At 41.5% G+C, this 27,892-nt stretch overlaps 1 protein-coding gene across 1 annotated transcript in view; it reads right to left on the minus strand.

The window, feature by feature from the left end:
* Positions 1-11,276, minus strand: part of LOC112267727 (contactin-associated protein-like 5) — a 30,764-nt gene extending 19,488 nt beyond the window's left edge. Inside the window, exons 1-7 of the mRNA XM_042297045.1 lie at positions 10,884-11,276; positions 10,145-10,255; positions 9,285-9,478; positions 8,067-8,214; positions 3,759-3,962; positions 3,399-3,583; positions 3,065-3,208 (exon numbers count right to left, since the gene is read on the minus strand). Of these exons, the coding sequence (XP_042152979.1) occupies positions 3,065-3,208; positions 3,399-3,583; positions 3,759-3,962; positions 8,067-8,214; positions 9,285-9,478; positions 10,145-10,255; positions 10,884-10,983 (1,086 nt within the window). The 5' untranslated portion in view covers positions 10,984-11,276. The remainder of the gene's footprint in view (positions 1-3,064; positions 3,209-3,398; positions 3,584-3,758; positions 3,963-8,066; positions 8,215-9,284; positions 9,479-10,144; positions 10,256-10,883) is intronic.
* Positions 11,277-27,892: the final 16,616 nt, after the last annotated feature.

Consider the following 27,892-nt stretch of genomic DNA (forward strand, 5'->3'; position numbering starts at 1 on the left):
TTCCCTTTGCTTACTCATTTCCTAGTGCCTAGAGAGCCCCAGGTCAGCAGAAAGCTGTCAGACAGACTCTGATGCAGAGGAGAGCAGGGAGGATGAAGAGGAGTTAAGGAGTAGCAGCTGTGCCAGTAAAGGAGTGACAGAAGAGATTGAACAAGCAAGTAATAAGGGAAAGGAAGAGAATGGACAGATTCGAAGTGTGGAAGATGAGGTTTTGAAAGGGAAGCTATTGTTCGCAGACTAGCCAACTGGTGTGGTGAGGAGACAGAACTGTATAAAAGCATGCACCCAGACTCAGAAGGCAAGCCATTCCCCAACTATTTACAGTAAGTCAGCAAACGGAAGAGAAAAGTTGCAGAGAGACTGGCTTATTTATAGAAAGAGTGTAAAGGCATTATATTGCATTCCATGTGTTCTTTTTTTCTCATGAGCTGTAGGTACCACAAAGTAAACCTTCACCCAGTTCTCTGAATAGTAAGGATGGCTATACGATATCATCAGTGAGTCTCCCAAGAACTGTTACTGGAAATGAAAAAATATCCAGCATACCGTAACAACAGCTACAGGTATAGACAGTCAGCTGCAGAAACAAATCCAGTCCAAAATGTATAAAAACAGAGCACTTGTAGGATGGATTTTGGATGACACTGTACATCGCATCTAGGAATCTACCATTCTGACAGAAATCACTCAATCTTGATGATGTGCATCATGGACATTACCTAGGCTTCCTTGAACTGTTGTCAAATTATGACCCGCTATTACGTGAGCACTTACAGAAAGTCACGGACAAAAGGAAAGGAGCACGACAGTCTTATTACCTCAGATCTGAGAGCCACAACGAGTTCATAGGAATATGTGGTCAAAGGGTTTTTGAAAACAATACTTTATGAAAGAGAAGATGTCATCTATTACTCGGTTGTATATGATGCAACTCCAGACATTTCCCATACTGAGCTAAATGTATTCTTGGTGAGATATGTACACAAAGATAAAGTTCAGGAAACAGGTGACTGGGAATTAATTGAACGTTTTCTTGGATTTAAAGACTTTGCTAGAAAAACAGGCAGTGAAATTTCCGAAATGATTTGAGTGCATTGGAAGGGCATGGTATTGACAAAACAGATTGTCGTGGTCAAGGCTATGATAAATGGTACAAATATGTCAGGGAAAGTGAAGGGAGTTCAGGCACACACACTGCAAAAGAATCCACTGGCCACATACTCACCGTGTGCCTCCCATACTCTTATTCTTGTGGGTGTACATGCAGCTCAGCCGTGACCAGGAGTATCAACCTTTTTTGTCTGTGTGAATCGTCTGTACAATCTGTTCAGTTCCAGCCCAGAGCGATGGGCCATTCTCAAAGAAAATACTGGCTGCTGTCTTAACCGCCTTTCAGACACGCGATGGAGTGCTCGTATTGCTGCGGTCCGACCAGTGGCAACTCATTTACCGTCTATCATCAAGGCCCTAGACATGCTTCTTGCTAGCTGCAGCCTGACAAACAAGAAGCCAAATCTGAGGCAAAAGGTCTGAAAAGCTACTTAATGTCTTTCAAGGCAATCTTCCTGCTCACTTTCTGGGTAAGAGTTTTGCAGTGTATTGAGTATAGAAGCCTAATTCTGCAGTCAGGAAATATTTCAGTGGACACTGAAGCAGCTCACATTAAGGCACTACAGGAAGAAATACAGGCTCTGCGTAATCAATGGTGAAGCTCTTTTGGCAGAAGCCTCCACGGGGCAAATGAATGGGGTGGAACTGCTCAGTTTCACAGTGAACAGAGGAGCCGACAGAAAACAAATAAAACCTTTCCCTGACGAGACTGAAGATGACATAGGAAAATGAACAGAAGTCAGACACTGGATTTCGCAACACAGTGCTTGCGGTTCCACGCGATTGCAGCTATACACAAGGAGATTTCACCAAAAACCAAATGTGTGTATCTTGCCACAAATTGAGAAACAAGTACTCCGCAAAGATCTCACAGATGGATTTGAAAATGAGGTGCGGTCTAAAGATGATATACGGTGCCACTTTCTCCTGTAGAGCTCCTACATGCCATCCACAAGTTGCAGCTACAGAGCATTTTTTGAGAGAGATATGCGTTGCACTGCAAATCTTCTGTACAATGCCTGCAACAGTTGCTGGAGGTGAACGTGCCTTCAGTAAGCTGAAACTTCCAAAGAACAATCTAAGATCTGAAATGTGCCAAGGCAGGTTGAACAGCCTTGCCACCCTTTCAAATGAAAACCAGTTAGCTAGAAAATGTCATTTTAAAAGACATTATAAGCAAGAAGGCTTGACCTGGGCTCATGGTGCAGGGTAAACTCTGAGTTTTGTTTACAGGGAACAAACACAAGGGCAAATGCCTTAACCTGTTCTACCCAAGCCTGCCCGGGGACGGGCAAAATACTGTTTCAGAGTATGTTCTGCTATGGTTTATCTCGTTTGGAACTTACTCAGGAATGAACCACATAATGTCTTGACACTACAGTTGCAGTCTCACAGATGCTTGCTCTCTGTAGGTACCACATTTATGCCTGCAGTCCACATAGTTCAGGAATTGTTTTTATTTTGGGTATGTTATTTAGGCATATATTTAGGAATTATGGGCAGTAGAGGGTTAGCCTTGTTTATAAGAATTGGTAATCAATTATTTAATCTTAAACATGGATCATTGGTAATTTCTTCATTGAAACTGACTACAATACCATATATTAAAAAAATAAGTCACCAATTGTTTAGTTATTTATAATAAAGCATCATAAAAATCTCATGACACAGACAGCATTTTTTTTAAATTTAGGAACCAAAAACGTTTGCAATACTGTTAAAATATAGGCAAAGGATGAAAGTAGAAACTAGAATCTGCACAATTGTAGTACAGAGCAGCAGAAGCTCACAGTTAGTACATTTAATAACACATATTGTTCAGTACGTTATTTGAATCTGAAACATTCTGATTTCTATGTTAGGGGGCCCTGTAGTTTTTTTTTTTCATGGGGTACATACAGTATGCTTGACCAGTGTACATTCAGGATGCTTTATGTATAGTATAGATCCCTACCACACTGTGGATCTGGAGCTTGCGTCGCTTGGCCAGGTTGATAATGCTGACTCCATTATAGTAGAGGTTCTCTATGCAGCCATGGAAGTTCTTCCTAAGGAAGATTCCTGGTTTACCGGGTATAGGAATCCCTCCAAAGCTGAGCTGTGAGACACAAAGAGAATGGATTCATAACAAAACATTACTGATTGATTACACACAAAAAAAACATTTAAATATATATATCATTCAGTAATGTATGGATGAATGAATGATTGATGGCGCATAATTAATTATGCCGCATAATTTGCAGTGGCTCTAATGAAATACAGTACATTAATGAGTGATGACGCACCTCATAGTCCACCTCCAGTGAGTCTTCCACACCTGTGGTGCTGAGGTGACGTGTGTGCCCGTCCACGGTGAGGTTGACCTGCTTGTTGGAGCGTTTAACTAGGACGTAGTGCCAGAGCTGGTCATCCAGGAGACTGCCCAGGCCCACTGACACATTCCCACTGCTGGGGTAGAGCTTAGCGTCATCTGGAGAGAGGGAAGAGGGAGAGGAGGAGGAGGGAAGAAGAAGAGTACAACACAGACACAGTAGGTTGAATGAGGAGTTTTCAGAATCAGCATCTTTTAGTGTATATTTGATTTTGTCATAATGATAGCACCATTCCCTAATAGTAGTTGTATGAGACCATTGGCCTGTGCTTACCCAGGTTGAGGTGCAGAGCCAGGGTCCCGTGGTGCAGCTCCAATGTCAGGTAGTCTCCTCTGTGTCCCTCCCCGTGCACCAGCACCCCATCTGCCCCGTAGCTCTTAAACCTGAGGGAGATCACATCCTTCACCGTTCTCTGGGACTTCTGGTTAAACCGGTACAACAGAGCACTCCTGCCGTTGAAGTTTGCCACATCTGACTCTGTGAACCAATAGTGGATGAAGATAAACATTGAAGAAAGCACAGTCAGATTACCCATATACTGAATATTAGCATAATGTTAAAATTTGTGCTAACGCTTTATAATACATTAGTATATAATCAGACACACACACACACACACACACATATTGTATGGATGAAGGGCAGTTACACTGTAAAAATAACCATGAAAAGTAGTGCACCTAATCTGAGATCTGGTGTTTGGGGGGTATTTGAATGTAAACCCAATGTGAGCGTTTTAATACACAGAATGTGTTCTAAAACAGAAACAAAATAGTCTGAAACACCCAAAGTGGTTCTTCAACTTTTTAAGACAGTGTTGTGAAAACAACACTTTTGAGGGGTTTCAGTGCATGTATAAAAACACAAAAACTGTGTTTCTCATACAATCAATGGTTTATTGATTGATGATAAGGGCCTATGGGTATTTTTTGTGTGGAATTCCACCTTTATTTTTCCAACGGTTTATTTGGACAGATTAGAAACAGGGGGAGGGGCAATAACATAGTACATTTCATTTGAATTTGACCTGCTCAACCACACAGCCACAGTGTAAGAAACTATTCTGGGGTGAATTGAAATTGACAACAAAAAAAACAACCAACATACAATGCATTCGTAAAGTATTCAGATCCCTCCCAACAGATCCCATCTGTTACTTGACAGCCTTTTTCTAAACTGTACAAAAAAATATATAAACCTCATCAATCTACACACGATACCCCATAATGACAAAGCGATAACAGGTTTTTAGAAATATTTGCAAATGTATTACAAATAAAAAACAGAAAAACCTTATTTACAAAAGTATTCAGACCTTTGCTATGGGACTCGAAATTTAGCTCAGGTGCATCCTGTTTCCATTGATCATCCTCGAGATATGTCTACAACTTGATTGGAGTCTACCTGTGGTAAATTAAATTGATTGGACATGATTTGGAAAGGCTCACACCTGTCTATATAAGGTCCCACAGTTGACAGTGCATTTCAGAGCAAAAACCAAGCCATGAGGTTGAAGGAATTGTCTGTAGCACTCCGAGACAGGATTGGGTTGAGGCAGAGATCTGGGGAAAGGTACCAAAAATATATCCAGCATTGAAGGTCCCCAAGAACAGATTGGCCTCCATAATTCTTAAATGGAAGAAGTTTGTAACCACCAAGACTCTTCCTAGAGCTGGCCGCCTGGCCAAACTGAGCAATCGGGGGAGAAGGACTTTGGTCAGGGAGGTGAGCAAGAACCCGAATGGTCACTCTGAAAGAGCTTCAGAGTTTTTCTGTGGAGATGGGAGAACCTTCCAGAAGGACAACCATCCAACCTGACAGAGCTTGAGAGGACCTGCAGAGAAGAATGGGAGAAACTCCCCAAATACAGGTGTGCCAAGCTTGTAGCGTCATACCCAAGAAGACGCGAGGCTGTAATTACTTCCAAAGCTACTTCAACAAAGTACTGAATAAAGAGTCTGAATACTTCTGTAAATGTGATATAATATTTTTTCATTGTTATATATTTGAAAAAATTCTAAAAATGTGTTTTTGCTTCATTATTACGGGGTATTGTGTGTAGATTGATGAGGAAAACCATCGATTTATTCCATTTTAGAATAAGGCTGTAACGTAACAAAATGTGGAAAGGGGTCTAAATACTTTCCGAATGCACTATATACCATACTTAATAAAAATGAATGCAAGTCGTGTAGAGCCCGTGGTATAGCTGTAGGCCTAATGTAGCTGGCTTAGACACGTCACCCCTCTCCCCACCGAAGACCGGGGTTAAATTCCATGCTCCCTTCAATCTGTTTCTCCTACATAGCTGTATCCCCTCTGTCATTTCATAGCAGTCTCAATAAATTGTCAAAATACCCCAAGTCATTTCAATGATTTGTTCATTTCATTTTACCAAAATAATCCGATTGGGCCAAGTAGTGGTGAGGTTTTGATGGTTGTAGGTTTAGTTGGTAGTGCAATTTTTTCACAAAGTGTAATGAATTTATACTACCAACTAGTTGGCTGATACACAGCCGATACAGTGGGTGGCAGTACAACATTTCTTTGCGGACCGCCATAATACCAAAGAAGAAGAACCTGGTTGTCAACAAAAGAGGCAAGAGCAGAATCCTCAATTTTTTCAGGTCAACCTACAGCTACTGCTGGTGATTTGAACACTATGCCTGACAATGTCTGCCAAAATGGTATAAAATGGCAAATATTTAAAACAACGTGAAACGTTAAGACACTTCAGAAATAGGGATCTATTTCTGCACTCGACAGAATTCAAAACATTATAATGGTGTTTAGAAGCTTTAGAGGGAGGAAACCGCACCAAAAGAGAAGGTATCTAATTCTGCACTAAACAGGATTCAAAACACCAAAATATAGTTTTCAACCTTTTCTGTTAGTGCTCCCAGACCCTAGGAAGGTGTTGGACATCACTTAAAAACATCTCAGGATGATGAGTTTCAGTACTCCAGCAAAGTTAAGGTATCGTCTCCTTCAAGTTGGTGGCAGCTCAGTTGCCACTAGTTTGGTCGTTATGAAGGACTTAAATTTAACATTGTGTGGCGGGCAGGTTAAATAAAGAGAAATAATGCATTAAAAATCCATAAATGTATAATTCTTGTGCAATTCTTATCTATGGGCTACATTAAGGTTTTTCTTTCATTATTTTGTCTGGCGTTAGTGCATAGCCTAAACCTAAGCTTTAGGGCTTAACTGTACGCGAGCCAAATAATCTTTCCAGTTTTAAATGTTTTATTATTGCATTTTTTCCCCCGTCCCTAAACGTCTTTGCTGCACGAGAGAAGCAGAGATTAAAGAGGAAAGCTAAAACAAACTTTAGTGATGTCTACTAGGTTAAAGCATTAATTCTATCAATTTATTACATTTTTCTGGTGAGCAAGGGTTTATTTACTCTTCCAGGGCCACAAATAATGACAGAAGAGAAGCTACATATACAGTTGAAGTCGGATGTTTACATACACCTTAGCCAAATACATTTAAAATCAGTTTTTCACAATTCCTGACGTTTAAATCCTACAAAGAATTCCCTATCTTAGGTCAGTTAGGATCACCACTTTATTTTAAGAATGTGAAATGTCTGAATAATAGTAGAGAAAATGATTCATTTCAGCTTTTATTTCTTTCATCACATTCCCAGTGGATCAGAAGTTTATATACACTCAATTAGTATTTAGTAGCATTGCCTTTAAATTGTTTAACTTGGGTCAAATGTTTTGGGTAGCCTTCCACAAGCTTCCCACAATAAGTTGTGTGAATTTTGGTCCATTCCTCCTGACAGAGCTGGTGTAACTGAGTCAGGTTTGTAGGCCTCCTTGCTCGCACACACTTTTTCAGTTCTGCCCACAAATGTTCTATAGGATTGAGGTCAGGGCTTTGTGATGGCCACTCCAATACCTTGACTTTGTTGTCCTTGAGCCATTTTGCCACAACTTTGGAAGTATGCTTGGGGTCATTGTCCATTTGGAAGACTCGTTTGCGACCAAGCTTTAAATTCCTGATTGATGTCTTGAGATGTTGCTTCAAAATAACAACTTGACTCAAATGATGTCAATTAGCCTATCAGAAGCTTCTAAAGCCATGACATAATTTTCTGGAATTTTCCAAGCTGCTTAAAGGTACAGTCAACTTAGTGTATGTAAACTTCTAACCCACTGGAATTGTGATACAGTGAATTATAAGTGAAATAATCTGTCTGTAAACAATTGTTGGAAAAATTACTTGTATCATGCAGAAAGTAGATGTCCTAACCGACTTGCCAAAACTATAGTTTGTTAACAAGAAATTTGTGGAGTGGTCGAAAAACAAGTTTTAATGACTCCAACCTAAGTGTATGTAAACTTCCGACTTCAACTGTACCTAATTATAGACAAGTTGAGTAACAAATAACATACAAAAATTTCGGAAATCATAAGCATAGACCTATCTAAAAAGGCCCGTCAAAAACTTTGCGGGCTTCCGATTTTCACTTTATCAAGGACGGTTGCGGGTGAACAAACAGCTGATCTGCGCATCACTAACACAAACAATATCCTGACTAGAGACAGCCTGATGTGATGATCCACTCACTGTATGCACAGCCATAGACCTCCACTCTGAGGCCGATCCATCCTGTAGTGCTCCAGTCCAGTGGGATGAAGCGTAGGAACCTAGCTGTGATGGAATGGACCAGCTTGTGTTGGACCACACCCTCTGAGTTTGTGTTCCCTCTGTATGTCTGCTGGGTAGAGGAGAGGGAGAATAGATACAGTACTTACTAGAACGGTCAAACACATTCAAATCAAAGTTTTTTTCCAATTGGTAACAGATCATGAAAAGTAATCATTCATTCAAAGGTAATGTGAAAAAAAATCCAGGAATAGTAGACAGTCAATGATACTAACGAGGGCAAATTGAGGGCTTTGCTTTTGTGTCAAGATGCAGTTTTTCTATTTCTTCCTCACAACTTTTGAGAGGAACGAGGAGGAACATGAGATTTAAGGGGAAGATAAAGCTCTTTCATGACTTGTATTGATTCTTCTGTGGAGGCCTAAGCCCATCTGAGCCCATTTGTTTAGCCTTTCAGCATGGGAAGAAGCAATGCGACCTCTGTCTCTGGTGGGCCCAGTGGCCACAGAAATCAATTCAAAAGTTCAAACCCCCAAAAATAAAGTAATTCAAGTCAAGCAAAAAGGAAGCGCTGTACCCTAGAGGCCAAAAGACTGTGTTTTATGCTGTGTAACTCTCAAGCGGCCACCCGAAGCTTCTGAGGTGAGAGCGCTCAAGTACAGAGAGCAGAAAATAGCTGGGGGTTGATGAGGTAAACAAAAGTTTACATTTGGTGTTTTCAGAAGTGTGACATTTTATTTAATTCTTATTTTCTTTCTTTCTATTTTCTTCCATTAATTACAGCAAAACATTTCATTTTCACATTCTACTTTTCTCTGCTGTACTTAACCAAAATCTCCCATTTACAGCTTTAAAATGTCTTTATAATATCTGCCAAGGAAGGAATCCCCTTAAGACCTGAAATGAATCCCTACTTCTTATGACTTACACAAATATTATTTTTCTTATTATGCTTTTTGAAGGGACATGACAATTAGTAATTAACATAAGGGAATTTCATATTTTTTTCACCCAACTTTTAACCTAAATCCGGTGACATTGTAGTTTTCATGAATTTATACGATATAGACAATTTTGACTTTGCAGCTGGCCCCTCTAGAAGGAAAAGCCTCTTAGTTCTGCCTCCAGGGCAAGACTCATGACAATGAACATCAACCTGCCAGACAGGCAGAGCCTCACCCCAGTGTCTTCGCTCTGTCCGTACTGCTTCCAAGCCAGGCTAGAGTCACTGAACAGCAGCATAAAGCTGCTCACCCAGTCAGAGCTCCCTGAACGGCCCTGTGTAGCGATGGCCGTGATCTCCATCTTCTCCCTGAGGTCCAGCTGGAGCCAAGGCTGTCTGTCTGACCGCTCCGGGGCCCAGCCACCCTCTCCTGGAGCAGGAAAGGGTACAATGGGTATGTGTGTGTGTGTGTGTGTGTGTGTGTGTGTGTGTGTGTGTGTGTGTGTGTGTGTGTGTGTGTGTGTGTGTGTGTGTGTGTGTGTGTGTGTGTGTGTGTGTCTGTGTCTGTGACAATTAAGAATGACATTCATCCCTGTTGCAGTTGTTAATATGTATATTATTGATGTATTTCATTTTAGCATAATTGTCATTGTTTTTATTTCACTTGGTCCTCACACCCACTCAGTGGTCATGCTGCTCCCCCTATGGTCATCCCCCCTCACCCTCTCAACAGTCTTTACTCTGCCTCCACCCCAATGGACATGTATTTATTCATCACTGCTAGAGGTATGACGTATATAGTGCTATTTCTATTGTTGTTGTTTTTTATGACCATTTTCAGTATTTTATTTCACTTAGTCCTGTATGTTGGAGCTCGGAGCCGAAGATTTTCACTTTACCCTGCAACCACACCTGCAACCACACCTGCAACCACACCTGCAACCACACCTGCAACCACACCTGCAACCCTGTACGTGTGACTATTAAACACTCTGAATCTCTGAATCTGAATCTAATCTTCTGATTCTAATAATGCAGCCAAATCCCTCACTAGATCTGACAATATTTTGCTTACAGTCAACGTGGCAATACTTACCCTCTCTTCTGTTCAGCTTTGCGGTGTGAGGCAGCTGACTGTTGGAGGATGTTGAAGAGCTTTTGAAGGATGACTCAGGCAAAACTGATAGCAATGGTCCATTACAACTTTCTGAAAGAGGACCATGGTTATTTTATGCCGTGCGTGAACAATAGTGTGAAACACTGCCACCAGGTGATGGAAAGAGGGAGTGTCCCAGCAAACCACCCGATACAGTAGCCTACCTCATCTGACTTTTATTGAACCTTTATTTAACTAGGCAAGTCAGTTAAGAACAATATCTTATTTACAATGACGGGAAACCGATCCCGAAGAAGTTTTAAGAACACATTCGTATTTACAATGACGGCCTACACAGTCCAAACCCTAAACAGGACGACGCTGGGCCAATTGTGCGCCGCCCTATGACTTCTCCAAAACAGCTACATTGAGTAGCCTAATAAGCATTTAACACCTGTCAATTTGAAGTCAACATAGACACCATGCAATTGAATACAAGACAATTTAATATTAATTCAAAGCACACCAAATGCATTTTCTTAGCCTAACATAACAAGTGTCCGAATGTGTTAAAACATTAGCTCACCAGAATCATTATGGGAAAATGATATATACCTCTCAAATATCATACCAAAAGTTGAGTTGGATGAGTGTCAGAGTGTGACAGATATATTTGGCAACCTTAAACACCGATATCGAATAGGCTAGTCTACTGTAAACAGACTTGCAATTGACTTACTTGCTGCATGTGTGGATCCACAAATACTCAAAACAACGACATTGAATGCATAGAACCACCAGGCGCTTCTCGAGCTCATTTTCGCCAACAGAGCAGGCATTTTATCCAATTTGCGTTACAGCATCTGCCGGTGGTCTCCAGAAAATAGGTCCAAACGTGTGCGCGCCGCCGCTCAGAATGTTCCTGTGGCTTTCCAGCTCTATCCTCGATATATTTTTGTAAAAGCCATGTGATTAAATCGTAGAGACCTTCTCACAAATATCATCTTAAAGACGTTGTTTCAAAAACAACAAAAGTCGCTATTTATATTTATAAGGACAATAGCTTTGCGTTCTTCATCAAGGATTGCTGGTTACTTCTGGTGCGTTCCGACGCACTAGCATCGTCGCGACTCCAAAGGGCAATCAATCAGAATGTTGAGCACGCAGTGAGCATCTCACCTGCTTCATTTGCAAGCGCGCGCGCGCGCGTGTGTGTGGGAGAGAGAGAGAGAGAGAGAGAGAGAGTAAGCGTCAAATAGATAGAAAGAGAGCGAGAGAGAGGGAAGGAGATTCAGCACCAAAGACAGCTCCACGCGCGTCCAAACGATGTCAGGGCTTGCATATCCCGCTGTGCTTTCACGCTATAGCATCAAAACATGAGACCCAACACTTTTGACGCATACTGTATAGATTATTCAGTTCAGATGCCATAATAAACCCATCAAGACTATATTTAATTAGACGCTGCTTAGCATTTGATTGTGATTGCCTGTCACGGATTATTGCATTGTAACGTGTTAGTCATCATACACTAAACCTCATCCTAATCTATCTCATATCATCTCTGCACCATTAATCCAGCAAGGTCATTTGGACTGAAAGTTATGTTATCCATCCTATAACAGTATCCATTTGAAATGGGATGGTCTAAAAACCGCTCATAAATCATGTCATTTTGTTTATTAATCACTTACTTGCGATACTATTTCAGATATGGCTGCTCTCTCTGCGCATTTATGCTTTTGGTTTCTTCCCTCATTAAATATCTAATTAAATAGATTTCTGTGATTAATAATGTTTGCACCATGTTTTGTGCTGCTACCTTGTTGTGATGCTGCGATGTTGTGTTGCTACCGTGTCTTTGTCATGTTGTGTTGCTACCATGCTGTGTTGTTGTCTTATTTTTAAACGCACAAACACACACACACACACACACACACACACACACACACACACACACACACACACACACACACACACACACACACACACACACACACACACACACACACACACACACACACACACTTAAGTACATCCTGGATCATATAAGAGCATTGTTCCATAGATAACATGATGCAGTGCTCAGTTGGGTTGCCTGGCAAGGCACTGGCAAGGCCAGTCAGCATCTGCTTTCTGTGGGTAGGCATGCAGCCATAACCCTGGAAGGCCAGATGGAAGGTTTAGAACAACTATTCTATATTCACCAACTCAGGTTGGACAGGACATATACGCCATCCATCCAAATAATCAACGTTTTGTTGTTCATTTGTTGTGTTTTCATGTAATTTAGAGGCACTTTTGAAGGACTAGTTTCAGGTTTAATACAAAGATAACTGAATCCAATTAAATAATGGTAAAGATATGATATGTGAAATATGACAGTTATTGCCATGCCAACGATGTTGTTAGGAATTTGATTCCTAAACATACTTCTGATAATGGCATGTTGTTGTGCTGTATTGGAGATCTGTACATATCCTGTGCCGTCATTATTATACTTACTAGAGTGTTAATAACAACTTTTTAATGACATTACCTGGTCTGTTACACAAAACAGTAGATACGTGGTCTTATTGTCTCCCAAATTCCAATAAAAAATACACAGAACTGAAAAATTAAATACTTTTTGGGACAGCAAAAATAATGTAACATCTATAAAACCTCTATAAACATCTAGAAATTCACTGTCCCCAAAGACTGTAGAGTAGATGAGTAAATGTATAGAAAATATACAATGCATACACATAAACAGAAGACGTTCTTCTTTCCGATGAGACAGGTTTTAAGATTTTCAAATACCAATGGCATATTTAATCCCATGAGGTCAGGATGTCAGAGAAGTCCAGGATTAATTGTGTTCTGCATACAGCGTAGAAATAGTAATATACATGGACTTAAACATACATATACTTATACAGCACATTTAACACTTTCTTAGTGATTATGTATGAACCCACCAAAATAGGGTTAAACTCTATTAAACTCTATTGATAAACGAACACCCCAAGATTGTGTTCTAACACCATGGGTTTTGCAAATTCAGACATAAATGAATACTTCATTAGAGCTGATGCTGTTACACTTTCTCAGCATACATATCTATGGAGTTAAAGTAACTAGTTTTTGAGTGTTGGTTTAACACTGTACGATGACCAGCCTTATTTGCATATTTATTTCCCAGGGTGCTTTTTCATAGATTTGTTTTTGGTACCAGTACAACCCATGACTGTGTTTGCTAGTGACAGAGTCATGGTTGTTGGATTCGATAGCTGTCAGTTCTATAGCCTTTCCCAAGTGAGCTCCTAAGTTAATATTTTATTATAAAAATGTAATTATTTATTATATGGCAGTGCATTCATTTTTTGACATTACCGTACTTCTTCAGCATAGTTATACCACAACACAGTGGTCTGAAACTTCTGGTTTGCAGGCCACATCGGCAAGCCATATTATGCTGGTTTGCAAAGTGTTATATCATTCCAATTGGAATCCAGCTAGGTAGTGATGTTACGTTTGATCCTGGAGCTCCGAGGCATGTGTCAAAATCGCTAAGCAACTAACTTTGAGGCAGTGTGCCGATGTGTGTATCACTTTATCAGAAGTACATCATCACTGACGTCCGAAGCTTCATTTGATCACGTGCTTTTCAGACAGCGTGTCGAAAAATGCAAGATCCCACTGATTTCGCTGAGGTTCCGGTGCTTTTTTCAATTCTGTTTTCAAACACCGATCAGTACTGGACACTGGCCTCCCGGGTGGCGCAGTGGTTAAGGGCGCTGTACTGTAGCGCCAGCTGTGCCACCAGAGACACTGGGTTCGCGCCCAGGCCCTGTCGTAATCGGCCGCGACCGGTAGGTCCGTGGGGCGACGCACAATTGGCCTAGCTTCATCTGGTCTCAGTCTCATTGTGCACCTGTGACTCCTGTGGCGGGCCGGGAGCAGTACGCGCTAACCAAGGTTGCCAGGTGCACGGTGTTTCCTCTGACACATTGGTGTGGCTGGCTTCCAAATTGGATGTGTGCTGTCTTAACACAGTGCGGCTGGTTTGGTTGTGTATCGGAGGACGCATGACTTTCAACCTTTGTCTCTCCCAAGCCCTTACTGGAGTTGTAGCGATGATAGATAGTAGCTACTAACAATTGGATACCACGAAATTGGGGGGAAAATTACATTTAAAAAAAGTACTGGACTTGTAAATATAGTTAGGAATTTGGACAAAAAGGTTCACCTGACTGCTTAGCTTAGAAGGTGTAGTAGAGAATTCTGGACCATTCAGGGACGAGGTCAAATCCTGTTGAAGGCACACTATTTCGAAAATATTTTTTATTTGAAACCACACTTTCTGTTCAAATCATTTGTTTCATTTAGTGTAATATAAGCATCCTAAATAACGCCAGACATTTTTGAAAAATAGTAAACTTGAAGGCAAAAAAGGGAATGATGGAAACCTGGTATTCCAACTGATTATAGGCTACTACTAATGGAAACAGTAGAGAAAAAAATATATATATGATAATCACACGTTGCTATTTTTTGCTGATCAGCAGATGACACTAATGTGCATTGTGAACAGATAATAAAGCTCAGAGTAATTAACTGTTTTTCGCCACAATTTGGTGAAAGCGCTGAAGCCTTCAGAAAGCCTTGGTTTCCCATCACCAGAGTTAGGAAATCCAAACAATTTGAACTTTTAATCACAGTTAGAATGACTGCCAAGGTAGAGAAGATTGATAAATGAGAAGATTGATAAATGGGACGACCTAAACCGTCTAAACCATATCAATAAAGAGTGAGATAAGTCCAATCAATTACAGACCGTGTAGTATAATATCAATTAATCAATCCATGTGCATGCAAAAACATAAATATTAAAACAAACTATTCTAAAAGCAACCTGCTACAAAGAAATGTGAATTATTATGTGGATTATAGTTCATGGATATTTTTGTAGGGGATGGTACATTTTTCTTAAGGGAAAATCAAGTCTGAAATTTGGTGGAACAAAGTGGAAATTACAAACTTCTGAAGCCTTCGTAATGTCATATAAACTACAAGTTTGAAGTCCTACATTGCAGGAATGTTCTCCTGCAACAGGGTGATTAAATTAAGATCCTTCATCTGAGGCTGGTGAATGAGCATTCAATACAGTACCTTGCAAAAGTATTCACCTCCTTTGCCATGAAGCCCCTAAATAAGATCTGGCGCAACCAATTACCTTCAGAAGTTAGTTAGTTAAATAAAATCCACCTGTGTGCAATCTAAGTGTCACATGATCTCAGTATATATACACCTGTTCTGGAAGGCCCCAGAGTCTGCAACATCACCAAGCAAGAGGCACCACCAAGCAAGCGGCTCTATGACGACCAAGGAGCTCTCCAAACAGGTCAGGGACAAAGTTGTGGAGAAGTACAGATCAGGGTTGGTTAAACATTTTTTTTCTGAAACTTTGAACATCCCACGGAGCACCATTAAATCCATAATTAAAAAATTTAAAGAATATGGCACCACAACAAACCTGCCAAGAGAGGGCCGCCCAACAAAACTCACAGACCAGGCAAAGATGGCATTAATCAGAGAGGCAACAAAGAGAACAAAGTTAACCCTGAAGGAGCTGTAAAGCTCCACAGCGGAGGTTGGAGTATCTGTCCATAGGGACACTTTAACGCGTATAATCTACAGAGCTGGGCTTTACGGAAGAGTGTCCAGAAAAAAATAAGCAAACATGCTTGGTGTTTGCCAAAGGCATGTGGGAGACTCCCCACACATATGGAAGAAGGAACTCTGGTCAGATGAGACTAAAATTGAGCTTTTTGGCCATCAAGAAAAACTCTAGGTCTGGCGCAAACCCCAAACCTCCCATCACCCCGAGAATACCATCCCCATAGTGAAGCATGGTGGTGGCAGCATCATGCTGTGGGGATGTTTTTCATCGGCAGGGACTGGGAAACTGGTCAGAATTGAAGGAATGATGGATGGCACTAAATACAGGGAAATTCTTGAGGGAAACCTGTTTCAGTCTCCCAGAGATTTGAGACTGGGAGACGGGGATTCACCTTCCAGCAGGACAATGACCCTAAGTATACTGTTCGGTAAATCAAATGATACTACAAAACTCCCCCCAAAATCTATTTTTTATTCCAGGTTGTAAAGGCAACAAAATAGGAAAAATGCCAAGGGGGGTGGGCACTTTTGCAAGCCACTGTAAATGCATTCAATATGTTACATTCATACTTGACCTTGCTCTGCCCTTGACATATCTCACTGGTTGTAGAAGATTCGCTGTGAATCAGATCATGTGCGAATATAAGGGGAAAATAAGTAGTATTTTATATAAAGGTCAGTGGCATTGCTTTTAGTTGCTTTGAGGCAGTCTGTCCTCAGCAACCAATTATTATTGTTTTTTAAAGTCTTGTAGAGATTGTGTTTTTGTGAGGTTCAATTTCACCTGATGGCTTGTAATTGGGAAAGGACAATCTCACAGCAGTGTGGTTCTCTCCAAATATTGGCCAGGTCACAAGAATCCCACAAAGGAGGAAAAACTGAAAATGTCCTCTCCTGCCTATCCATGACTTTTGCTGTCCTTACATACAGTATATTACTGCTTGTTCCTGCTTCAGGCCGGCCTCAGATCCTTATGAAGGATATTATACATATTTGTGTGCACCTCCAACATGTATGATATGTACTAATGGTCTGGTTACTTTAGACAGAAACCAAAGTAGGAAGGTTGGCCGGCGAGGATGGGTGTGCATATGCCGCAACCGTCTAGCAATCCAAAGGTTGCCTGTTCGAGTTGTGTGGGGGACAACTGTAGAATTTTAGCTAACTCTTTCTAACCCTTCCTAACCTTAATCTAATTCTCCTTACCCCCATTCTCATCAACGGGGCTGTAGTAATCAAATCAAATCAAATTTATTTATATAGCCCTTCGTACATCAGCTGATATCTCAAAGTGCTGTACAGAAACCCAGCCTAAAAACCCCAAACAGCAAGCAATGCAGGTGTAGAAGGAAGGAAAAACTAGGAAAAACTCCCTAGAAAGGCCAAAACCTAGGAAGAAACCTAGAGAGGAACCAGGCTATGTGGGGTGGCCAGTCCTCTTCTGGCTGTGCCGGGTGGAGATTATAACAGAACATGGCCAAGATGTTCAAATGTTCATAAATGACCAGCATGGTCGTATAATAATAAGGCAGAATAGTTGAAACTGGAGCAGCAGCACGGCCAGGTGGACAGGGGACAGCAAGGAGTCATCATGTCAGGTAGTCCTGGGGCATGGTCCTAGGGCTCAGGTCCTCCGAGAGAGAGAGAGAGAGAGAGAGAAAAGAGAGAATTAGAGAACGCACACTTAGATTCACACAGGACACCGAATAGGACAGGAGAGGTACTCCAGATATAACAAACTGACCCTAGCCCCCGACACATTAACTACTGCAGCATAAATACTGGAGGCTGAGACAGGAGGGGTCAGGAGACACTGTGGCCCCATCCGAGGACACCCCAGACAGGGCCAAACAGGAAGGATATAACCCCACCCACTTTGCCAAAGCACAGCCCCCACACCACTAGAGGGATATCTTCAACCACCAACTTACCATCCTGAGACAAGGCTGAGTATAGCCCACAAAGAGCTCCGCCATGGCACAACCCAAGGGGGGCGCCATCCCAGACAGGATGACCACATCAGTGAATCAACCCACTCAGGTGACGCACCCCTTCCAGGGACGGCAAGAGAGAGCCCCAGTAAGCCAGTGACTCAGCCCCTGTAATAGGGTTAGAGGCAGAGAATCCCAGTGGGAAGAGGGGAACCGGCCAGGCAGAGACAGCAAGGGCGGTTCGTTGCTCCAGAGCCTTTCCGTTCACCTTCCCACTCCTGGGCCAGACTACACTCAATCATATGACCCACTGAAGAGATAAGTCTTCAGTAAGGACTTAAAGGTTGAGACCGAGTTTGCGTATCTGACATGGGTAGGCAGACCGTTCCATAAAAATGGAGCTCTATAGGAGAAAGCCCTGCCTCCAGCTGTTTGCTTAGAAATTCTAGGGACAATTAGGAGGCCTGCGTCTTGTGACCATAGCGTACGTGTAGGTATGTACGGCAGGACCAAATCAGAGAGATAGGTAGGAGCAAGCCCATGTAATGCTTTGTAGGTTAGCAGTAAAACCTTGAAATCAGCCCTTGCTTTGACAGGAAGCCAGTGTAGAGAGGCTAGCACTGGAGTAATATGATCAAATTTTTTGGTTCTAGTCAGAATTCGAGCAGCCGTATTTAGTACTAACTGAAGTTTATTTAGTGCTTTATCCGGGTAGCCGGAAAGTAGAGCATTGCAGTAGTCTAACCTAGAAGTGACAAAAGCATGGATTAATTTTTCTGCATAATTTTTGGATAGAAAGTTTCTGATTTTTGCAATGTTACGTAGATGGAAAAAAGCTGTCCTTGAAATGGTCTTGATATGTTCTTCAAAAGAGAGATCAGGGTCCAGAGTAACGCCGAGGTCCTTCACAGTTTTATTGGAGACGACTGTACAACCATTAAGATTAATTGTCAGATTCAACAGAAGATCTCTTTGTTTCTTGGGACCTAGAACAAGCATCTCTGTTTTGTCCGAGTTTAAAAGTAGAAACTTTGCAGCCATCCACTTCCTTATGTCTGAAACACATGCTTCTAGCAAGGGCAATTTTGGGGCTTCACCATGTTTCATTGAAATGTACAGCTGTGTGTCATCCGCATAGCAGTGAAAGTTAACATTATGTTTTCGAATAACATCCCCAAGAGGTAAAATATATAGTGAAAACAATAGTGGTCCCAAAACGGAACCTTGAGGAACACCGAAATTTACAGTTGATTTGTCAGAGGACAAACCATTCACAGAGACAAACTGATATCTTTCCGACAGATAAGATCTAAACCAGGCCAGAACTTGTCCGTGTAGACCAATTTGGGTTTCCAATCTCTCCAAAAGAATGTGGTGATCGATGGTATCAAAAGCAGCACTAAGGTCTAGGAGCACGAGAACAGATGCAGAGCCTCGGTCCGATGCCATTAAAATGTAATTTACCACCTTCACAAGTGCCGTCTCAGTGCTATGATGGGGTCTAAAACCAGACTGAAGCATTTCGTATACATTGTTTGTCTTCAGGAAGGCAGTATGTTGCTGCGCAACAGCCTTTTCTAAAAATTTTGAGAGGAATGGAAGATTCGATATAGGCCTATAGTTTTTTATATTTTCTGGGTCAAGGTTTGGCTTTTTCAAGAGAGGCTTTATTACTGCCACTTTTAGTGAGTTTGGTACACATCCGGTGGATAGAGAGCCGTTTATTATGTTCAACATAGGAGGGCCAAGCACAGGAAGCAGCTCTTTCAGTAGTTTAGTTGGAATAGGGTCCAGTATGCAGCTTGAAGGTTTAGAGGCCATGATTATTTTCATCATTGTGTCAAGAGATATAGTACTAAAACACTTGAGCATCTCTCTTGATCCTAGGTCCTGGGAGAGTTGTGCAGACTCAGGACAACTGAGCTTTGAAGGAATACGCAGATTTAAAGAGGAGTCCATAATTTGCTTTCTAATAATCATAACCTTTTCCTCAAAGAAGTTCATGAATTTATCACTGCTAAAGTGAAAGTCATCCTCTCTTGGGGAATGCTGCTTTTTAGTTAGCTTTGCGACAGTATCAAAAAGGAATTTCGGATTGTTCTTATTTTCCTCAATTAAGTTCGAAAAATAGGATGATCGAGCAGCAGTAAGGGCTCTACGGTACTGCACGGTACTGTCTTTCCAAGCTAGTCGGAAGACTTCCAGTTTGGTGTGGCGCCATTTCCGTTCCAATTTTCTGGAAGCTTGCTTCAGAGCTCGGGTATTTTCTGTGTACCAGGGAGCTAGTTTCTTATGAGAAATGTTTTTAGTTTTTAGGGGTGCAACTGCATCTAGGGTATTGCGCAAGGTTAAATTGAGTTCCTCAGTTAGGTGGTTAACTGATTTTTGTCCTCTGGCGTCCTTGGGTAGACAGAGGGAGTCTGGAAGGACATCAAGGAATCTTTGTGTTGTCTGTGAATTTATAGCACGACTTTTGATGTTCCTTGGTTGGGGTCTGAGCAGATTATTTGTTGCAATTGCAAACGTAATAAAATAGTGGTCCGATAGTCCAGGATTATGAGGAAAAACATTAAGATCCACAACATTTATTCCATGGGACAAAACTAGGTCCAGCGTATGACTGTGACAGTGAGTGGGTCCAGAGACATGTTGGACAAAACCCACTGAGTCGATGATGGCTCCGAAAGCCTTTTGGAGTGTGTCTGTGGACTTTTCCATGTGAATATTAAAGTCACCAAAGATTAGAATATTATCTGCTATGACTACAAGGTCCGATAGGAATTCAGGGAACTCAGTGAGGAACGCTGTATATGGCCCAGGAGGCCTGTAAACAGTAGCTATAAAAAGTGATCGAGTAGGCTGCATAGATTTCATGACTAGAAGCTCAAAAGACGAAAATGTATTTTTTTGTTTGTAAATTGAAATTTGCTATCGTAAATGTTAGCAACACCTCCGCCTTTGCGGGATGCACGGGGGATATGTTCACTAGTGTAGCCAGGAGGTGAGGCCTCATTTAACACAGTAAATTCATCAGGCTTAAGCCATGTTTCAGTCAGGCCAATCACATCAAGATTATGGTCATTAGTTAGTTCATTAGTTCATGATTAGTTCATTGACTATAATTGCCTTTGAAGTAAGGGATCTAACATTAAGTAGCCCTATTTTGAGATGTGAGGTATCATGATCTCTTTCAATAATGACAGGAATGGAGGTGGTCTTTATCCTAGTGAGATTGCTAAGGCGAACACCGCCATGTTTAGTTTTGCCCAACCTAGGTCGAGGCACAGACACGGTCTCAATGGGGATAGCTGAGCTGACTACACTGACTGTGCTAGTGGCAGACTCCACTATGCTAGCAGGCTGGCTAACAGCCTGCTGCCTGGCCTGCACCCTATTTCATTGTGGAGCTAGAGGAGTTAGAGCCCTGTCTATGTTGGTAGATAAGATGAGAGCACCCCTCAGCAGGTCAGGCTTGGTCCTGTTTGTGGGTGAGTCCCAGAAAGAGGGCCAATTATCTACAAATTCTATCTTTTGGGAGGGGCAGAAAACAGTTTTCAACCAGCGATTGAGTTGTGAGACTCTGCTGTAGAGCTCATCACTCCCCCTAACTGGGAGGGGGCCAGAGACAATTACTCGATGCCGACACATCTTTCTAGCTGATTTACACGCTGAAGCTATGTTGCGCTTGGTGATCTCTGACTGTTTCATCCTAACATCGTTGGTGCCGATGTGGATAACAATGTCTCTATACTCTCTACACTCGCCAGTTTTAGCTTTAGCCAGCACCATCTTCAGATTAGCCTTAACGTCGGTAGCCCTGCCCCCTGGTAAACAGTGTATGATCGCTGGAAGATTCGTTTTAAGTCTAATACTGCGGGTAATGGAGTCGCCAATGACTAGAGTTTTCAATTTGTCAGAGCTAATGGTGGGAAGCTTCGGCGTCTCAGACCCCGTAACGAGAGGAGTAGAGACCAGAGAAGACTCGGCCTCTGACTCCGACTCGCTGCTTAATGGGGAAAACCGGTTGAAAGTTTCTGTCGGCTGAATGAGCGACACCGGTTGAGCGTTCCTACAGCATTTCCTTCCAGAAACCGTGAGAAAGTTGTCCGGCTGCGGGGACTGTGCCAGGGGATTTATACTACTATCTGTACTTACTGGTGGCACAGACGCTATTTCATCCTTTCCTACACTGAAATTACCCTTGCCTAACGATTGCGTCTGAAGCTGGGCTTGTAGCACAGCTATCCTCGCCGTAAGGCGAGTACAGCGTCTGCAATTAGAAGGCATCATGTTAATGTTACTACTTAGCTTCGGCTGTTGGAGGTCCTGACGAATCGAGTCCAGATAAAGCGTCCGGAGTGAAAAAGTTGACTCGAAGCAACTCGAAAACAAGTCTGCAAGTTGTGACCGGAAATGACATGATGACGCAAGACATAGTAGAGAAGGTTAGACATAGTAGAGAAGGTTGAGAGCTTCAAGAGCCATGGTGTCCACATCACTAACAAACTAACATGGTCCATGCACACCAAGACAGTCGTGAACAAAACCTATTCCCTCTCAGGAGACTGAAAAGATTTGGCATGGGTCCTCAGATCCTCAAAAGGTTCTACAGCTGCACCATCGAGGCATCACTGCCTGGTATGGCAACTGCTTGGCCTCTGACCACAAGGCACTACAGAGGGTAGTGCGTACGGTATCGTATCAAGTCTAGGTCCAAGAGGCTTCTTAACAGCTTCTACCCCCAAGCCATAAGACTACTGAACATCTAATCAAATGGCTTCCCAGACTATTTGCATTGCCCCTCCCCCTATTTTATGCTGCTGCTACTCTCTGTTATTATCTATGCATAAGTCACTTTAATAACTCTACCTACATGTATATTACCTCAATTACCTCGACTAACTGGTGCCCCCGCACATTGACTCTGTAACGGTACCCCCTGTATATAGCCTCGTTATTGTTATTTTACTGCTGCTCTTTAATTATTTGTTACTTTTATTTCTTATTTTTCTTTAGGTATTTTTCTTAAAACTGCATTGTTGGTTAAGGGCTTGTAAGTAAGCATTTCACTACACCTGTTGTATTCGGAGCATGTGACAAATAACATTTGATTTGATTTGACTTTACTTAAATGATCCTAACCTTTGTCATTACCACTCAAAAAGCAGCCTGGTCTCAGAGAAAGTCATATAGCAGTATATGTCCTCATGATGAACGCTAAGTAATGTTCCAATTCGTATGATATTGTACCGCCGGATAAGAGGTTAGCCTATTTATGATATTATATGACCGCTATTCCATTCTTATTGTAACCTAATGTAATGTAATATATCATACTATAAGGATTAATATTTTCACGTACCAAATCCTACGAATTGCCTTGAGACTAGGTTGCCTGCTTGTGCACCAGCACATATTTTTATTCCATAAAATATTGCCTCTGTGATTTAGGTGGAAAAACATCCTATTCCTTGTGCCAGGATGCTTTACAGATGTAAACTAGATCGTGTGAATAGATAAACTCTGGTTTAGATTATGGAAAGATTCACAGACCAGTACACTTTTACAAACCTAAAAGGGTTATTCTGCTGTTCCCATAAGAGAACCCTTTGAAGAACCCTTTATGGTTCCAGGTAAAACCTTTTCCACAGAGGGTTCTACATGGAACACAATAGGGTTCTAGTATGGGGACAGCTGAAGGACCCTTTTGGAAACCTTTTTTTTCTAAGAATGTAGTGCTAGTCATTGCAGTAGCATCTTATTTTACAATAATGTGGTTGTTGTATGATCGAAGGGGAACCGTCAGGGAGCTAAACCCTCAGGTAGCTAACAGAAGTCTTCAAGGTCTCAGTCTACTCAGTCAAGGCTACCCATAATGCTAGTGTAGATCGACAAACCACCTCCATTACAGTTGTAAACATGACAGAAGACCTGTCATAAAGGGACATGTCCATCCATGATACTTTTGCTCCACTGTAGAGATTAGTGTGATACCCTCCATGATCCATCCTATGTACATGGTTCAGAAAAAAACATTTGACCAGGGCCAATAGGGCTATGATTAAAAGTAGTGCACTATATAGGGAATGGGGTGTCATTTGGAACATATCCTCTGTCTCTCTCTGTTCATTTTCTTTGTCATTAGAAATGTAGCTAGCCATCATCAGCTAGACTTGTACCCTTCTGGTGCCTGATTGCTCAAGATTGAGGCAATTGAGAGACAAGATTGTTCACTAATAGCTTGGAGAAATGTGAGCTGGGCTGCAACGGAAAGCCATTCTACATGACATCTTATCTATATAGTCATGTTTCGTCAGCTTATAGCTGGTCTCATGGCTGGGATCTTTGATGCATCTGAACAATTCAGCTAAAGGATTAAGGGGTAGGTTATCATAAATCGTGTATTATGGACATGTTGTAACACTACTTATAGCCTGCATGTACTGTACCGCATTGTGTTGAAGTTATTATGCATTATAAGACATGCCACAATCACGTTTTTGTTCATACACGAAAACCTTATCTTTAAACCCTCTGTATAAAATACAAATAACTCTCTAAATGACATACATGAAGTATTTAAACTCCATTTTAGGTTTAAATGTTGTTCAAATTCAGTACGCCAGTAATGGAATATGAAACACAAGAATGCCGGGACAAAAATTGTGCCGAGCTCAGGCATCCTGTGAATGCCTAATTTTAGATCGCAATGTTCTCTTGATATTCCTCTGGTAAGGCCACGGCACAATTAGAATCTGAGGTGGTCAGGCAAACTATGGGGAGCAAATACTGTCTGTGGTTTCACAGTCACATTCAATCAATCAGTATGATAAATGAAGCCGAGACGCCATCAGATCTGAACAAACAGACAACCTTACAAAGAGGCCACAGTCAGACTGTACAATGTGGCGGCGCTGGATAAATGTCGGACAATAACTCAAGCTAAAAGGACGTGATGCTGAAAAATATTCGAATAAGGCAAATAAACGGATGTTTCTGTCTCTGGACTGTCTTTGAATGCCTCGCAACATAGCCAAATCAACACAGTCACACTAATGAGGTGATTACTGAGTGATTACCAACACTGTTACTGAGCTTGTATAACAATAGAACTTAACTCACTTGTTCAAAACCAGTTAAGTGCTGTAATAGATCCCATCCATCACCAAGGGTTAAGAGAGGTGAGCCGTCAGACGTCGTTTCCCTGCTCCACTGACCCAGCAAATTCTCTCTGCTTTATTCACCCGTGTCTGAGGGCCAACGCATTTCTCATTTCAAACCCTTCACCTGTGTCATCTAACAAATCAAAAACATACCTGCCTAAGAGACAGAGGGAGTTGTACAGCTAGAATCTGAAAAGATGTCGGATGTCTGAAAAGGAAACCTCTACGGCCCCAAAATTCATTATTGACTACTGCTGTGCTGTTATGCACATGAAAATTGAGAGCTTGTATCACATTCCCTGAGCTTAGTTTAAGTTGGATTAACCATTTAATACTTTTCGATCATGTGTCATGATGCCCTATTTAAAAATGTACTTAAAACAATGGTCAATAATCACTTGCAAGAAATGGGAGGATAGCATTGCCACTTGACTCTCCAAGAATGAATACATTTTCCAGTAAGATTGTCTGTTCCGTAATGCATCTTCATTAGTTCTGTTTGAAGAATGCATTTTGTCCCAGAGGGTCCATAGTGCATGTAGATCCAAATCTCTGAGGATGATACAAAAAAGTTTCAGATGTCGTGAGAGACCAGTGGAGAGGACATGGCGACAGTAGGATTGTGACCCTGGCCACTAAATCCCTTTCCGAGGACAGACATTGTGTCTCAGTATGCTCCAGCCATTACAAGATCATGTTCCTCCCGCAGATCAGGCTTCTTAAAGGAAAAATGTCTCACAGTATATACAGTAAGAGTGTTCATACGTGCCTCTACTAAATATCACCAACAGCAATTCAATGTTTTTGAAAATGCCATCCTGTGCAAAATATTAAAGCCAAATAGATTATTCTTGCAACATTTTTTGGTGGACCCTTTCACTCAAAGAAAAGACTGAACTGAGAGTTGCAATTGTATGCAAAAAGTATGGGAAGGGAACCTTTTTAAGGTTAATGCCTATCAATCAGTTTGTTTATTTTCATCAAAACGTTACATTCCGTATTTGCATAGAGTTTAATCTTATATATAACCAGGGACGACTGTGCTTGAAGTTAGTTAAGATAAGGTCCCATCTTAATATTCATGTTATTAAACATTGGTGCACAGAAGCAATTATAGCTTACGCCTTATGCTGCCTTAACAAATGACCTTCATTTAGATATGTGTCCTGCACCTCATTTGCTTTTTAGACGTGCTCATTTATCAACGTGTCAATGCGTCTCTGACTGTCATTTAAACAATGGCTTGGGATAAAAGACAAACTAAGCACCTCGCTTCCTGTTTGTCACATTGTCCTACACTCTCTGAGTGTCTCCACAATCTCCAGGCTATTTTGAAAAATAAAACCCATAGAAGGGGTACAATGACCTACAGGTCCGTTTTCAGTACACAACACACAGTTGCAGTAAGAAAGCCATCGCAATCTGCTCCTGTATGTTTTGATGACAAAATAACTTTTGGGGGTTGTCAAATGCTTACAACAATGTTTGGATTATTCCAGACCTATGACAAAGGTCTGGAATTCCATCATTATGAAAGGCAGAGAGTACTTAGACCCTGCACAGATATCTGCCTCGGTCTCCCTCCACTCAGACAGACAGTGTCCAGGGGGGTGGTATCTGTCACACCCTGATCTGTTTCACCTGTCTTTGTGCTTGTCTCCACCCCCCTCCAGGTGTCGCCAATCTTCCCCATTATCCCCAGTGTATTTATACCTGCGTTCTCTGTTTGTCTGTTGCCAGTTCGTTTTGTTTCGTGAAACCTACCAGCGGTTTTCCCCTTGCTCCTGTCTGTTATAGTTCAGTTTTTTTTAGTTTCGCCCCGTTTTGACCATTCTGCCTGCCCTGACCCTGAGCCTGCCTGCTGTTCTGTACCTTCCCAAACCGCACTGGATTATTGACCCCTGCATGCTATGACCCTGAGACTGCCTGCCGTTCTGGACCTTTTGCACCCTATCTGGATTACTGACCCCTGCTTTGCCCTTGACCTGTTGTTTTGCCTGTCCCTGTACTAGTAATAAACGTTTGTTACTTCGACACTGTCAGTATCTGGGTCTTACCTGAAACGTGATAGGTATCTATCGGTTTGGAGGAGTGATGAATTGCCATCTTTGTGATCTCACCCTCAGTGTCCCCTCCCTTCGAGCCTCCAACACTGTTGACATTTCTGTATCAGGAAAGCTGAAGGCAAGACGGAAGAGTGGAAAGAGGGTGCAGAGGGCAGGAAAGATGAATGAATTCATCTATCGTGTCATTCCCTTTCAGCCAAGGTTCAGAAACTATATTAGGTGGTGACCCCCCTCACTAGAACGTATAATTACTCCAGCAGTAATGTGCATCTGGCCACTCTGAAGTAGCACTCTCTGAACTTCTAAACCAGCAGTTCTGTAGTCTTGAACTTTGAAATATACAGGATATTTGAAAGGTTTATCAGTGTAGGGCAGTACAGTTAGGTTACAGATGTATGTTTGTGGGAGCCAAGTCACTCATGACTTACCGGTTTATCCAGGGTTCCAAGACTACTGGGAGCCTGACAATAGGCATTTTCTTTCTCTTTTTTTACATTATATAGTCTTTAAAATAAAAATATGTAGGGGGTAGATCAGCTTTAATATTGCAGATAGATTGTAGCTTCCATCAATTTAATTGTCTACATCACTTCCAATATATATATATATATATATATATATATATATAATTTTTTAAATATATAAACATATAAAAAAATACATATGTTTAATTTATTACTCTCCAACCCTACCACCCCTCCCCCAAATGGAGCAAACTAGTGAACAACAACGCTTAGGCCTGTATTTCCAGTTTATACATACTCTATACATTTTATGGACAGTCTATTTTACAATAGTTGTATTTTGTTTGTTTTTAACTCTTGTCCTTCCTCAACCTCTCCCATATATGTATGATGTCCAACCGGTTTGATTTCTATTTGCCATATCTTTCAAACTGTGCTCTTTCAAAAAAGTTCTTAACCT

The sequence above is a fragment of the Oncorhynchus tshawytscha genome, linkage group LG14, assembly GCF_018296145.1.
Source record: "Oncorhynchus tshawytscha isolate Ot180627B linkage group LG14, Otsh_v2.0, whole genome shotgun sequence".
Lineage (NCBI taxonomy): Eukaryota > Metazoa > Chordata > Actinopteri > Salmoniformes > Salmonidae > Oncorhynchus > Oncorhynchus tshawytscha.